This window comes from Nomascus leucogenys, chromosome 6 (assembly GCF_006542625.1).
Source record: "Nomascus leucogenys isolate Asia chromosome 6, Asia_NLE_v1, whole genome shotgun sequence".
Lineage (NCBI taxonomy): Eukaryota > Metazoa > Chordata > Mammalia > Primates > Hylobatidae > Nomascus > Nomascus leucogenys.
The window spans coordinates 101,579,182-101,594,200 of NC_044386.1; the positions used below are offsets into that span (position 1 = coordinate 101,579,182).

At 44.4% G+C, this 15,019-nt stretch overlaps 1 protein-coding gene across 3 annotated transcripts in view; it reads right to left on the minus strand.

The window, feature by feature from the left end:
- Window positions 1-14,480: 14,480 nt before the first annotated feature.
- LOC100580626 (elongation factor-like GTPase 1) overlaps window positions 14,481-15,019 on the minus strand; it is a 393,155-nt gene continuing 392,616 nt past the window's right edge. The window contains exon 20 of one of the 3 annotated variants that reach the window (XM_030814912.1): window positions 14,481-14,820. In XM_030814912.1, the coding sequence (XP_030670772.1) occupies window positions 14,632-14,820 (189 nt within the window). In that variant the 3' untranslated portion in view covers window positions 14,481-14,631. The remainder of the gene's footprint in view (window positions 14,821-15,019) is intronic. The other 2 variants (XM_030814913.1, XM_030814914.1) reach the window with 2 other exon arrangements.

Consider the following 15,019-nt stretch of genomic DNA (forward strand, 5'->3'; position numbering starts at 1 on the left):
AAAATAAAGTGCTTAGAATGGTATAGGGCATAGGGTAGGAGCTCAAAAATAATATTTATTATCAATATTACCAGTCTTATCATAAAAGAGCTGAATCGTAATGTGGCAGAGTAAATACACTTTGTGTGAGACAGGCACATATCTCAGAAAGACTCTCTATAATATTAGGTAACATCAGCATGCTCTTTTCATCTCTGTCCCCGCCAAAACTGTGTGAGGGTATCAGTTCTCTAAGATCTATATTTCTTCTACATAAGTAATGTTAAAATTCAGAGGGAAGGTAACCAAGGGTCACTATGTTTTATTTTTTTAAATTTTTTCGAGATGGAGTTTAACTTTTGTTGCCTAGATCACCTCAAGTGATTCTGCCTGCCTCGGTCTCCCAAAGTGTTGGGATTACAGGCGTGAGCCACCGTGCCTGGCCAGGTCTCTACATTTAATGAGAGAATTGTGTGTGTGTGTGTGTGTGTGTGTGTGTGTATTTTCCCCAAGTGGTAAGATTTGGAAAGTGTACCATTTGTGTAAGGTGAACTTTGCCAGGCCACACTATCAGGGGGAAACAGAAAGAATCCCATCCCTCTGCCTCCTGCCCATCTGCTATTGCATGACCTTTAGTTCTTGGAAAGGGGGCCATGATTTTCGCTCAGTTCTCTCACAGTATCTTAGAGGTGAGTCCCTCAAGGTATAAAAATGGAGCTGTGTTCTCTAGAGCACATGGTGTGTTGAGACCAAGCTGTGCTCTGGGCAGGCATGGAAGAGGTGGCTTCTACTCTCTCTTGGGCTGCCCTTTGTATTAGAGGAAGGAAACTTCACTGTCTCATTTCCCAGGGGCTCAGAGATTTCGTAAGATAGCTTTTCAGTGTGTGCTTGCAGCCTGCAACGAGTTCATGGAAGGTTGGGCCAGGAGACAGATTTGAAAGGCAAATCCCAGATGAGCTCATGAGAATCAGCAAGAGAGATGGCCGGCCTGTCCCCAGTTTCTGACCTGTTAGGTCTGAGGTGGGGCTGAGACTATGCCTTTCTGACCAGCTGTCAGGTTATGCTGCGGCTGCTGATCAGGAGACTCCAGCGTCTTTGGAGAACCCCTGGCCTAGGACTTTATTATTGCATCAAAGTGTCTGCCCAAGTTCTCTTTCTAGAGAAGACCTTGGGATCTGGGGCGCATGCATGCAAGGCACCTTAATTACCCTCATTCTTGCAGATGCAGAGAGCTTGATGAGGAGTCAGCAGCCAACTAAACTGGCTGCTTGAATCCTACAGCTGGTGACAGTGGAACTGGATATAGTGTGCATGTATGTGATTCTCGGAAACCAGGAAAGGAGATGGTGCGTTCCAGGGAGACGCTGAGGGTGTCACCCAGTCGGGATCTACAGCTGTTGATTTTCAGATGTGCTCCACAGACCCCCTAGGGGTTCCATGGATGCCGCCAGGAGCAGCCGACTACTTTTGGGCCCAGGTTTGAGGGTCGTAAAACAGGGCAATTCCACTTTGACAACTTTTACGTTGGAACATCCATGTTAGGTTTCTTCTGGAGAAAGCACTTTGGCTAAGTCAATCGGAATGGCCCGGAACTAGGTAGCCTCCATGTGTGCCCATTTTAGGAAAGAGCAGACATCACTTAGCTTTCCATATGGAAGGGGGTGGAGGTGGCTTAAGTTGACACAGGGAAACGAGGAGGACAGGGTCTTGTCTGTGCACCCAGGCGTCCTGGAAACCTAGGGGAAGAAGAGTCACCAGGCGCCAGGATTGGGAGTGCAGCATGACCAAGTTGCTGGGAGGCAAAAGTGAAACATGTTTAGGGTTAAAGGAGGCCAGAGGACTCAGTAGCAGGAGCTGAGCACACAGCTTCAGTCTAGTGACTTAACAACTCTCTCCACCTCCGCCTCTCCCGGGGGCGCTTCTCTTTTCTCCCCCTTTCTGTCTTCCAACTGGCTAATTATCACTAGGCTTCCCCATTCCAATTCCCGGGAAACATGGCCAGGGCCTGTCATCAGCTTTCCTTGGTCTTTTTACTCGTGGCACAATCCTGTGGCTCAGAATGCAACCACTCCCATGCCAGGAGAACCCTGGGGCTCCCAACCCCAGCAGAGGCTGCAGAGGGGCCACAGATTCCCTTGGAAGGGCAGCAGGTGATATAGGCAACTAGGATGTTCTGTCTGTGAGGGTTCCCAGGCACCGTGACTGACCTGCCTGAAGGCCTGGCTGGCATTGTGCTGGCCTACCCAGGACATTCAACTGTTTGCTTGCCAGGCTCTCAAGGCCTTCTTCCTCTTGATGCAGTTCCAACAATGTCCCTACGTACCACAGCCTATTTCACATGCAGACGCCCGTGCACACACCCCCCTGAGCCGCTGGTTGGTGGGATCCATAACCGATGGTGCGGGACTACATTATTATTATTATTATTTTTTTTTTTTTTTTTTTTTGAGACGGAGTCGGGCTCTGTCGCCCAGGCTGGAGTGCAGTGGCACAATCTCGGCTCACTGCAAGCTCCACCTCCCGGGTTCACGCCATTCTCCTGCCTCAGCCTCTCCGAGTAGCTGGGACTACAGGCGCCCGCCACCACGCTTGGCTAATTTTTTTTTTTTTTTTTTTTTTGTATTTTTAGTAGAGACGGGGTTTCACTGTGGTCTCGATCTCCTGACCTCGTGATCCGCCCGCCTCGGCCTCCCAAAGTGCTGGGATTACAAGCGTGAGCCACCGCGCCCGGCCTCCATTATTATTTTATCTTATATAGTCATGCGCTGCATAATGACGTTTTGGTCAACAATGAAGTGTATATACACCATGGTAGTCCCATGAGATCATAATGGAGCTAAAAAATCCCTGTCACCTAGTGATGCCACAGCCATTATAACATCACAGTCCAATACATTACCTTGTCTATGTTTAGATTCACAAATACTTACCTTTGTGTTATAACTGCCTACAGTATTCAGTACAGTAACATGCTGTACAGGTTTGTGCCTAGGAGCAATGGGCCACACCATATAGCCTAGGTGTATAGCAGGCTATACCATCAAGGTTTGTCTCAGTACATGCTATGATGTTTATACAATGATGAAATTACCTAAGGACGCATTTCTCAGAATGTATCCCCATTATTTTTTTATTTTTATTTTTAATTTTTTTTTGAGATGGAGTCTCACTCTGTTGCCCAGGCTGGAGTGCAGTGGCGCGATCTCGGCTCCCTGCAAGCTCTGCCTCCCGGGTTTGAGCCATTCTCCTGCCTCAGCCTCTTGAGTAGCTAGGACTACAGGCACCTGCTCACCACAATGCCCAGCTAATTTTTTGTATTTTTAGTAGAGACGGAGTTTCACTGTATTAGCCAGGATGATCTCCATCTCCTGAGCTCATGATCCACCCACCTCGGCCTCCCAAAGTGCTGGGATTACAGGCGTGAGCCACCGCACCTGGCTGTACCCCCATTATTAAGTGATGCACGACTATATGATTCTGATTACCAAAGAAATACATGTTGGATGTGCAAAAGTAAAACTGTATAGAAAAAAATTATGTAGAAAGAAAAAGTGCTTCCTAATTAAATCCACAGTTGATAAATTCAACAGGTTTGTGAATATATCTTCAGAGTTTTTCTAGGCATTTACTTATTTACTATTTTTTAGAGGTGGGGTCTCACTATGTTGCCCAGGCTAGAGTGCTGTGGCTATTCCCAGGTGTGATCATAGGCACACAACCAGCCTCAAACTCCAGGCCTCAGGTGATCCTCCTACCACAGTCTCCTGAGTAGCTGGGACTGTAGGCATGCACCACTGCACCCAGCTTCTAAGCATTTAACAATACGTGCATATATTATAAATACATAATAAAAATGAATTCAAAGAAAATATAGTTTGTAACTTGGCTTTATACATTTCAATATATCTTTAAATTCTGTATCATTAAGTAGAGATCTTCCATCTTTCTGATGGCTATTAGTGATCCACTGTTCAAATGTATCATAGTTTAAGCAATTCTCCACTGAGAGACATTGGAATTTTTCCATTTGGGGGCTAATATACACAGCCTGGTTTGGATATATTTGTGTTGTGTACATGGTTTGTAGGAGAGATTGCTAAAAAGATGGCTAGGTTAAAGCGTATGACTATCTTACATTTTAACACATATTACCGAATTGGGCAGGGCCTCTTCCCAATGCTGCTTGTCAGAGTCAGAGCCTACAGTTGCCAGCAATGTCCAGCTCCTCTCTAGCTCCCTTGATATCATGTCCAGTTGTTAATCCTCACCTTGCTGCTTCCTATGGATGGACTCGATGGACATTTAGCCAATGCTACCACCATATTATAAAAAATAATAACAGTTGGTGGGGGTGGTCTCCTTAGAATCCGGAGCTACAGATACAGCAAGGAGCCAGATTAAGCTGTTCAGAACGGATGCCAAAACTCCTATCTTATATTTGCTTTGGAAATTGAGATTCCTTTTAATGGTTAAAGTTGCAGGTCTGAAAATATTTTGATCATTACAAGTGAACCAGACTAAACTTTTCAGGGCACTGCATAGAGCAAATACAAAACCAAGAGCGTGATCCCCAAATACACTTTCTACAAGCTGCTATTTTAAAATGTTAATTTGTCTCACTAAATCCTAGTAACTGATTTTGAAGAGCCTGGACAGAGTCAGATCTGAGTTAGCAACCGGGCTCAGTGGGGCAAAGACTGCTGGTTAGCTAATGACCATGCTGCCCTTCTCCCCTCTGATGAACTCTAAAATGGACATGTTTCCCAACCTACCTTGCCCACCCTAACCGGGGCAGCTAATGGAATGTCAATTAAAGTTGTTGGTGGGGCTTCTGGAAGACTTTACAAGGGTTGCCTCAGCTGAAGACAACCTTTTTGCCCTTCCTACCCAAAATATGGAAGTAAAGTTGAGGGCTCCAGTAGCCACCACAAATCACGAGCAAACCTGAGGATGGAAGCCCTCTGTAGGGCAGTGTATCAGAAAGACAGAAAGAACCTGGGTCCCTGATGACCGTGTAGTCGGTCACCCTACCAGTTTTGAACAACCTCTGCCAGATTTCTCTTATGTAAGAGGAACAAACGTCTTGCTGAAGACTCTTACTTGGGTTTTTTTCTATGCAGTTGAACAGAGTTCTAAGTGACATATTTCTCTGCTTACTAGGTTGTGTGACCCTAGGAAAGGTAACTCCATCTCTTTGGGCTTCAATTTCTGGAGATTGGGTAATAAACAGCGGCCACTTAGTGGGATGGTTGTGATAAATGAGAGGACATGTACTTAGGGCAGTGGTTCTCCAAGTTGGTCCCACATTAGAGTTACCTGTGGAGCTCTTAATCTCTTGATGCCCAGGCCATACCCAAAAACTCATTAAATCAGAAATTCTGGCAGTAAAATCCAGGCATCAGTGATTTTTAAAGCTCCACAGGTCATTCAAATCTGCAGCCAAATTTGAGCTGCACGGGTTTAGGAGGCCTCAGGTTGTTTATTGCCAAGGTGCAGGCTTGCTTGGGCTTGCCTGATAGGTTGGTGGGGCAGGACCTAAAAAAGTCTATTTGTTGGGGATTCTGAGGAACCTTCTGGGAGAAACAGATACAATGAGAAGGTGGCAAACAATTGGTTGAGTAACAGAAGGGGTCAATAATTTTGAGTATAGCTGATGATACTATTTGAATCTGTCCCAAGTTGGGCTGTAAGGACACCTCTCTGGATTCAAATAGAGAGCGGGTGCCAAGACGCCAATTCACCCAAAACTCCATAAATCCTTGCAACACAGGGCCCACTGCCTTGAGACTTCACCAACATAATGCAAAGGGGAAAAGACAAAAAAAAAAAAGTCCATTTCCACAGCTCTGGCAGCAGCATGGGATAGCAAAAGCTGGTAGGGACTGGGGTGCAGGTGAGAAATAGTGAAGAAGCCACAGGTTGGCGAGGGGTAGGAGCAGTGGTGCCCCTTTAGAACAGTGCCCAGAGAAAGCAGATTTGATCATGAGCCTATGTGAGACACCCTCGGGAGCCCCCTGAAATATTTGGGAGTGGCAGGAAGGGGCTGGAGGTCCTACATTAACAGGGCCATTAGGCCAGTGATCTTGTCAGACTGGCAAATTCAGGTTACATATGCGTAGGGCTCCTTACACATTACTTAGGAAATCTTAACCTTTTCAGGGGAGGAAATCAGCTCTCAAAAAGACAAGCCCAGAGACCAGGAGGTCTCAGACTTGACAGTACTTCTGCCTTTTTCAGAGAAAGATTTGACCAGTGATCACCACTTTTTCTGTATCAAACTCCATTCCAAATGCTAAATCCTATTAATTTGGAAGAACTGGGGGTGGGATTGGCAATTAAAAAAAAATACTTCAAAGCCTCTGAAAACAGCCAAATGAATTCACCTGTAACTGACATTCCCAAAAGTGAAGTTGTCTGAATAAAAGAAAATGCCTTTGAAAGAAAAAGTATATGAAATGAAGTGTGTATTTTCAATGATCTCACATGAAACACATGACAGAAAAATTCTCCCAGCACTGATTTTTCCAGATATTTTCTTAAAAAAAAAAAAAAAAGATAAAAGAAGGGAGGGGGGTATAAAAACTCACAACTAGACAGCTCATAAGGTCACTTTTTTTTTTTTTTGAATTAGGGCGAATAAAAAAGGAAACATCTAAATCTGATGTTCAAACAACCTTTTCTGTTTGATCCAATCCTTTCTCCTTAAAAGTACTTTTATAAGTGCCCCAGATCTCTGAGCTGGTAAAGACACTCCGTTCCTCCCTTTCTGGTCCCTACCGGGTTTGAAAGGCAAACAGCTCCTTCCTCTGTCCATCAACATTCTGCCCAGAATGAACACTATATGGATGCTCTTTAAAAAATTAAATAGATTTTTTTTTGTGAGTTCTCTCACCTTTAGTTTGAGAATCCCAATCCTAAAATAACCGTGTATACATTCAGAAAGACTTAAGAATTTCTATATCTACTGTGAAGTGGAAGAAAATTAATTACCCAAATGATGCCTTGCAAATTTTACTTAACATGAGACTCAAGATGAATAGTGTGCATTTTTATCTGTAAATCACGAAGTAGTTAAACATTTCAAAAAGGAAATATATTATTTAAATGTCAACTGAAATCTCAGCAGTGGTTCTCAGACTGGAGCATGTGTCAGAGTTACTTGGAGGGCTTGTTAAAACACAGCTTGCTGGGCCCACACCCAGAATTTGATTCGGGAGGTCTGAGGTGAAGGCTGAGAATCTGCATGACTCACAGGCTCCCAGATGATGCCGATGTTGCTGGTCAGGGGATTGCACTTTGAGAACCCTGCTTTATAACTTGTCCACACTAAGACTTTTCCCTCAGTAAGCGTGACATACTGGGAGAAACACTGGAATGGGAGCCAGGAGACCCGTGTTTTTGATGTGGTTTTTACCTGACTACATGTATATTCGTAGCCTAGTCACTACACTTCTGCTAGGATTTGCTGAGTAAGGCACAGAATGGTAGGAAAATCTTTACGCTCAAGGGGCTTTCAAATAAGTAGATGGGGTAAGATCCGTACACAAATCACTACTACACTTATCATACCATAAAATAGATAAAAATAATATGGGTTTCAGATAAAGATAAACTCAAGTTTGGTTAGCCACAGGGAAGGTGACATCCTAATGAAGATCGCACTAGAGACAGATTTTGAAAGATGAAGAGGAGAAGGGCAAGGGTCTGGGGACAATGAACCACCAGACATTTTTGGGCAGACAGGTGGCATGATCAAAGGCGTTATATTGGTCAAGAATCTTCATTACTTGTGATGGACACTCAACTCAAATGGATTTAAACAAACAAAAGGGGAACTTATTGTCTCATGAAACTAAAAGTCCAGAGGTAAGGTACAGAATTCAGATGCTCAAAACAATGCTATCAGAAATTGGTCCCTCCTCATCTCTCAGCTCTACTTTCCTATGCTAGCTTCCTTCTCTAGTAGGATCATGTCATGTGACAAAGATGGCTGCCAGCAGCCCAGGTGTTTTTACTGACATAGCAGTTTTAATAAAAAACTGTGGTACAGCTGGGTGCAGTGGCTCATGCCTGTAATCCCAGCACTTTGGAGGCCTAGGCGGGGAGTTCACCTGAGGTCAGGAGTTCGAGACCACCCTGGCCAACATGGTGAACCCCTATCTCTACTAAAAATACAAAAATGAGCTGGGTGTGGTGGCAGGCGCCTGTAGTCCCAGCTACTCGGGAGGCTGAGGCAGGAGAATCACTTGAACCCGGGAGGCAGAGTTTGCAATGAGCCGAGACTGCACCATTGCACTCCAGCCTGGGTGACAGAGCGAGACTCCTTCTCAAAGAAAACAAAAACAAAAACAAAACAAAAACAAAAAACCGAAACTGTGGTGCTTTTTTCCCAAAAACCCTGAGGCTGACACTCACTGGACCATCTTGGGTCACATGTCCATTTCTTTGAGGCCAAGGGACTTGAATGACTGTCCAAGCCTGGATCATATGCAGGTGTGGTATGGTCAAAACCACGCAAACCTCATGGACTGAGTAGATGATGTGATTTCCTGAAAGCAAAGCAGGGTGCTGTTTCCAAAGGGTCTCCCCTCCTGCCTACTGCACAGGAGAAAACTTAAGAGTTACTGTAGATATGAATAACCCAAACCTAGGATCCAACAGGTATCGAGGGGTCCCTATTTAACAAAATGTCCCTCCCACCTCTCAAGTCCTTTGCCAATGGACTTCGTACAACTTGGCATCGGTTCCTTGGAGTCTGGTCTAGGGCAGCTCCCTGGCCTTTGTCCCCCTCTTACTGCCTCTCTTCTCTATAGCAGCAGACATCCTGCAGGGGGAACTGTTCAGTTTGGGGGTGGGGTGGGCATGTGCAGAGGCAAGCTCCTCTAGACTAGGCTTTGAAAGCCATTTCTGATGTATCGGTTGCCTCTAAATGTCCAATCAGGCCAGGGCAGGGGCTGTTCATCCACTGTACAGATTTACCCCCTCAGCCTTGAAGCCCACTGTCACCTTCCTAGAAGGCTCTGGTCCTTTCCTATCCCTGTGGATGCTGCTCATCAGGTTCCTCCTGCTGGGCTCAATACACTGGGCACCAGGCTGCCTGTGCTGTCCCACGTGGTGGGTGCCCTGGGGGCTGTTCTTGAGTGACTACAGCACCCACACTTACTACCTTTCTATGAACTGCCTCCTCTATGGCTCCCTGGCCCTCCTGCTCTTTGAAAGGAGGGAGGGGCCACAGTGGCAGAGGTATTGAAGAGGTGGCAGGGGACTGAGAGTAAGATTTGGCTCTGGCAATGAAGGCAACAGGTGCCTCCAGGAAAGTCAGTGTGGGGAGATGGCTGTGTTGAGTGGGCGTGGCTGGATGGGGAAGATGAAGTTCAGTGTGTTGGTGAGTCTTTGGACAGACTGGTATTAGGGTCCAGGCTGAATGAAGAGCAAAGAAAATGAAGCCAAAAGGGGGTAAAAAGGTGAGAGAAATGGTGGGCTGGCAGTTGTGGGAAGACAGGTGAGAATGGAGCACAGTGGAGTTTAAACTTTCCAGGTCTGAGGCAAGGTAGCCGTGGGTACCTTGAGTACCAGAGTAGCCGTGGGTGCTGCTGCTGAAGCAGAGGGGAGGGAGGGAGTTGGGGGCAGGGTTGTTTCAGGAACTGAGAATGCCAGGGAGGGCCATGCAGACAAGAAATTGTTTCTTGTTCAACACTTGCTAGGTCAAGCCCACATGGTGCTGCTAAGCACTTCCCAGAAGCTCCTCTTTCAGCTGTCACCAGTGACTGTTGGGGATTCACAAGGAATGAATGAAGGGCAGCTGGCAGCCCTGTGTGTATGTGGACTGGCATGGGGTGGGCAGGCTTATTTGCTTTGTTTTGAGTAGCAGGGCCACTGTCCAAAAGTCAACTGCCTTGGGGTCCTCAGGTAGCCAGTCCCACTTGCTATGCCTTGGGGACAGACAGCTCCTAATCTGACAAGGGCATTGACTATAGTGTAAAATCTGACCTCTAGGAAACGCAATGGAATAGAGTGTGGGCCATCCTCCTTCCCAGGCCTAGACTGTTCAAGACCGGCTGGATAGGAAGGCATCATTACAGAAAAATAAAGTAAATATGTGGTTTGAATTTTTGCCACACTAGATTAACTGATTCTTTAATTGGTCTGAATTCATATACCTTCTCAGTGCATTTGCACTGCCTAATAACTGTAATAAACACAGCAACAACAATTATTTTTAATATATTGGGCACCATATACCAGGTACTGTGTCCAAACACAGATTATTTCAGTTACTCCTCCCCACAACCCCTAACATATGGGGAATTATCCCCCACCTTACATATGAGGTACGTAAGTTTTAAAGAGATTGGGCTGCCCTGCATTGGCTAGAAGTGACAGAACCCAGGACTCTCTGGCTTCTCAACTCTTGCCTCCTTGTACCTGATTCCATTGCTATACAGTACAACATCAGGGCTTTGTGGCTCAACTGGAATGTTTTCCTCAAAAAGACAACAGAAATAATTCTTTGGAAAAAATTCTACAATTTGAAAATAGTGGAATTTGTAAATTAATAAATAAAAATTCAAGATCATTGATTCTGCAAAAATGTAGAAGCTGCGGCTGAGGTAAAAAGGCATTTAAAACTGCACATTAAAGGTTGATTCTTTCGATGAGATCACAGTGAAATCTGGGACAGGAGAATTAGAGCTGTTAACGCCTTTTTGCCATCAACTTGAATCATACAAAATAATCTTAGGTATAGGCAGATCCAAAGACCTGGCAGAGATGTGTAAAACCCACAGGCTACATGTAATTCCCCAAGCCAAACAATCCCAGCCCTTGAGGGTGGTGAGGGTGAGGTGGACCAAGGGAGGACCTGTGGGGCTGAATCCAGTGGCCTGGCTCTCTGGAATTTCCCCAGTAAGGCCAGAAGGCCCAGAGGACCTGTGGCTGGTAAGAAATCCCATCCCCATTATTCACAATCAAGTCTCTGCGCCTCACCTCTTGGCCCAGGGATGTCCAAGTTGGTAGGGCCAGGCCCTTTCTAGTGTTTCTGGGGAACCTATATTTCTGTTCCTCCCCCTCACTCCCTCTCACCCCTCTTCTGTGGTAGGAGCTACCTTGGCTCCCGAAAGGCTACTGCAAATGGCTCTGCTTGTGACCTGCAAGACAGATGTGCCGCAGAGTGGAAAACCTTCCCACTGTTTATTCCTAAAACTAGAAGATGCCCTCTGGGTTGCAGGCTCTGTATACATAAAACAGGATCAAAAGAAGGTCTTAGTGCTTCCATGGTCTGTTTCATGCGTTCAGGCTGACATTCATAATCTTGTTTTTAGAAGCTGATCTAAATTATTGTCTTTGGCCAGGTGCAGTGGCTCATGCCTGTAATCTCAGCACTTTGGGAAACTGAGGTGGGCGGATCACTTGAGCTCAGGCATTTGAGACCAGCCTGGGCAATGTGGCAAAACCCTGTCTCTGCAAGTAATATAAAAGTTGGCCGGCTATGGTGGTGTATGCCTGTAGTCCCAGCTACTAGGGAGGCTGAGATGAGAGGATCACTTGAGCCTGGGAGGTCTAGGCTGCAGTAGGCTGTGATGGCACCACTGCCCTCTAGCCTGGGCAACAGAGAGAGCCCTTGTCTCAATAAACAAACAAACAAACAAACAAACAAATTCTTGTCTTTATTTTAATGATTTTTTTTTTCTAGCTCAGCAAGTGTATAATGTTCTTTGCCTTAATAAGCCTGGGCAACAGAGAGAGATCTTGTCTCAATAAATAAATAAATAAATTCTTGTTTTTATTTTAATGAATTTTTTTCTAGCTCAGAAAGTGTATAACGTTCTTTGCCTTAATAAGAAAGGAAGAGTTTGACTACTTGACAACGGAAGACCTTCTAATTCCCAGATTTGATAATCTATTCACCTGAAGGGCTTTGACTCCTGGGACAAGCTCGCCATAGCTCTGAGCCTTATTTGGCTGTTCTAAGGTAGAAGAAAAGAGATCTTTTACATCCAGATCCCTATTCTCAGCTCCAAGTACAAGGTTAACCTCATTTCTGAATTCCATTATTTTTCTAAACTTACTGGTCAATAAAACTGAGTCAGTCCAGATAATGATTTTGTACCTTGGACACTGGTAGCTTTATCTAAGTTCAAGGCACAGAAATAAAAATAAAGATGCCCCCAAGTCCTCCTCCACCATAGTGAATATTCAGCGTCTACTGATAACTTCTCTGATCCTAACATGTATCAGGCAATAATCATGGGAATCCTTGTGTGATGCACTACAGCAGAGCTTACCAAGAGGTATGACGGAATGAAAAATGGGACCGTGGGCTGTGAACTTAACTTTCGCCAGGCTCTAATGAATTTCCTTACCCCTGTTTCGTACAACAAGTGTGAGGATCAAATACATATAAAAAGTCCCTGACCTGGGGTTCGAGACCAGCCTGAATAGCATAGTAAAACCCCATCTCTACTAAAAATATAAAAAATTAGCTGGGCATGGTGGTGCGCACCTATAATCCCAGCTACTCAGGAGGTTGAGGCAGAAGAATTGCCCTCTCCGGTGCCAGGCATTCTTCACAAAAGTCCCAATAGAAGGGAATTTCCCTTCCAGTCTGTGGAAAATCTGACACAGGAAAACAGGCTCTTCACAGCCTCCCAATCAGAGGGCAATGGTGATCGTCTCCATGCTGCTTGCAGCTCATCTTCCAGTGGGGGCTGGAGCCCAGGCCCTTCCAGCCTCTCCTCCCCTCACCCACCGACTCCAGGGATGGCTGGGAAAAGGCATTATGTTGGTGTTGCCTATGCCTGTCCCCTGAGCAGAAGGATAGCTGCCTCTGGACCTCAATGCAAAGAATTCTCCAGGAGTGAGCGCCCTGGTTTTGTGGCTTCCTCAACCTAGCCTTCCTCACTGTCTCTGAAGCCTATCTATAAATGAGTGTACCAAGCCAGCCCTCTGTAAGAACAGGAACACTCTCACTTCTACTTGTGGACTGACAACATTTTGGTTGACTTCTACTGAATTCAACAAACAGAGGGTAGGGTTTGGACATGGCATTGGGCACAGTAAAAACACAGTCTTACTATGCTGTCACAGAAGGGGACAGGGTTTCAATGACTGAGGTCTCGTCATGAATTACACAATAAGGTAGATTATGTAGATGGTAGATTGGCTCTATCCCTTGGTCTGCCTCTTTGTGGCCACTTTCCTGCTCATTATTATCTCCCTCAAACATGGAGAAGGAAGAAAGACAATCTATCAACTCGACATGTCACTTTCCCCACACTGGCACATCTGTCAGGGCCCAATAGACTGCAGAAAGAGCAACTTTTCCTCCAACTTTTTCTGGGTTATGCCTCTTTTCTCTATTAAATGCAAAATTTGCTGATCTAAGTATACATTTTATAGCACATCTGGCAGTTTGAATGATGTTATTTACAAATGCTATAAATCGAAGTGCTAGTTTTTCCTATGTTATCAAAGTTTTCAAATAAACCAATAGATGATATAACTCTCCTAAACTAACTCATATATTATTATCTGTTGAAATTAAACAGACAGTGAATTATCCAGCCACATTTTCCCCAAAGTCTAGGCCAATTAGATTTGACCAGCTATGCCAGGGCCCTGAAGATTTAAAGATAAAATGTCTACAACTAGTATTAAAAATGACCTAGTTTATTAAGAAAACCCATTAAAGTATTTCAAAAACAAAGTCTGGTCTGATAATTTTATGCTATGAAAAGGAATCCTTCTTTTCAGTGGCTATAAAAATTATTATGCAACATCAAAAAATTTAAAATCTATTTTTGTCTGAACTGCATTTGTTCCTTAAATGAAGATCATCCTGAAGGAGGCAACTGAGATTTAGAAAAAATATTTACAATAAAGCCATAACCTCATGCACATTAGCTAAGTAAGGCTAAAACAAAATAGCAAATAAAATTATAGAAATTTACCTTTTAAAAAAAAAAAAAGAAAAAGGTATAGGGATAACTCCCATTAACACTGATTTAAATAGGAATGATAAAATTTATGAGTGGGTGTAAAAGCAGAAGATTTACAGGCTAACTATTGAGCATGATACTGTTTTGCTAGACATCACCATAAGATGGATGAGCTGTAACAGTGACTTGGTTTAACTAAAAAGCAGCTGCTCTCTCAAGTATGCGGTCTCTCCAAACAGTGTAAAATGCTGTGATTCACCGATTAAATATGAAATGTTTCCACTCTGAAATTCACACATGATGTTTATGTGGAGGATGTACTCAGAATTATGACACTGTGATGACAGGCAGAGACAGTGTGAGCCCCGGAGTGGCTGCTCAGTGCAGAGGAGACTACCCACTGTGGGTCTGCACATCACCTCCCCACCACCAAGCGGATAGCCCTGACCACACGTCTTACTGCTGGGGGTTATACACAGGGCAGTCATAAATCATCACTGCAATATTTATAACTTCTTGCCTTGAACCAGAACCAATTAAAAACATACTTGGAAAACATGTTCTCTAACATCCTCTTTAAAATATTTATATGGATCAACTTTATTGAAAGTGAATAAACAGAGATAATGTGGCAAAAAGAAATTTTCCCAATATTAAACCCTTGATGATACTTTTTAATTCACTATAAGGAAAAGAATCCACCAGTAGTAGGTAGCTACTTATTTTTGCTGAGTGTCCTCTGCTTTTCTGCATGCTCCACAATCTTTTCTTCCACATAAAGCCCCTTCCGCTTTCGTACCGCGTTCATGTACTTCCGGGCTTGGTTCTCAGAGTCAGCCTTCTCCCCAAAGTGCAAGTATTCTTCCTCAGTAGTTGGCACCCAGAAGGGGTCACTGGGAATGATCTTGTAAAAGAAGATGACAGAATGTGCAAGGTTAGGCATTTTTAATTTCAAACCTTATTCACTGAGCTCCCCAATTCATATAGTCTTAGCTAATGAAAAAAAGTTAGGCAATGAACAGCTACGCTTGATAGGAATGGTAATAAGTATGAAGAAAAGGCAGGGCGTGGTGGCTCACACCTGTATTCCTAGCACTTTGGGA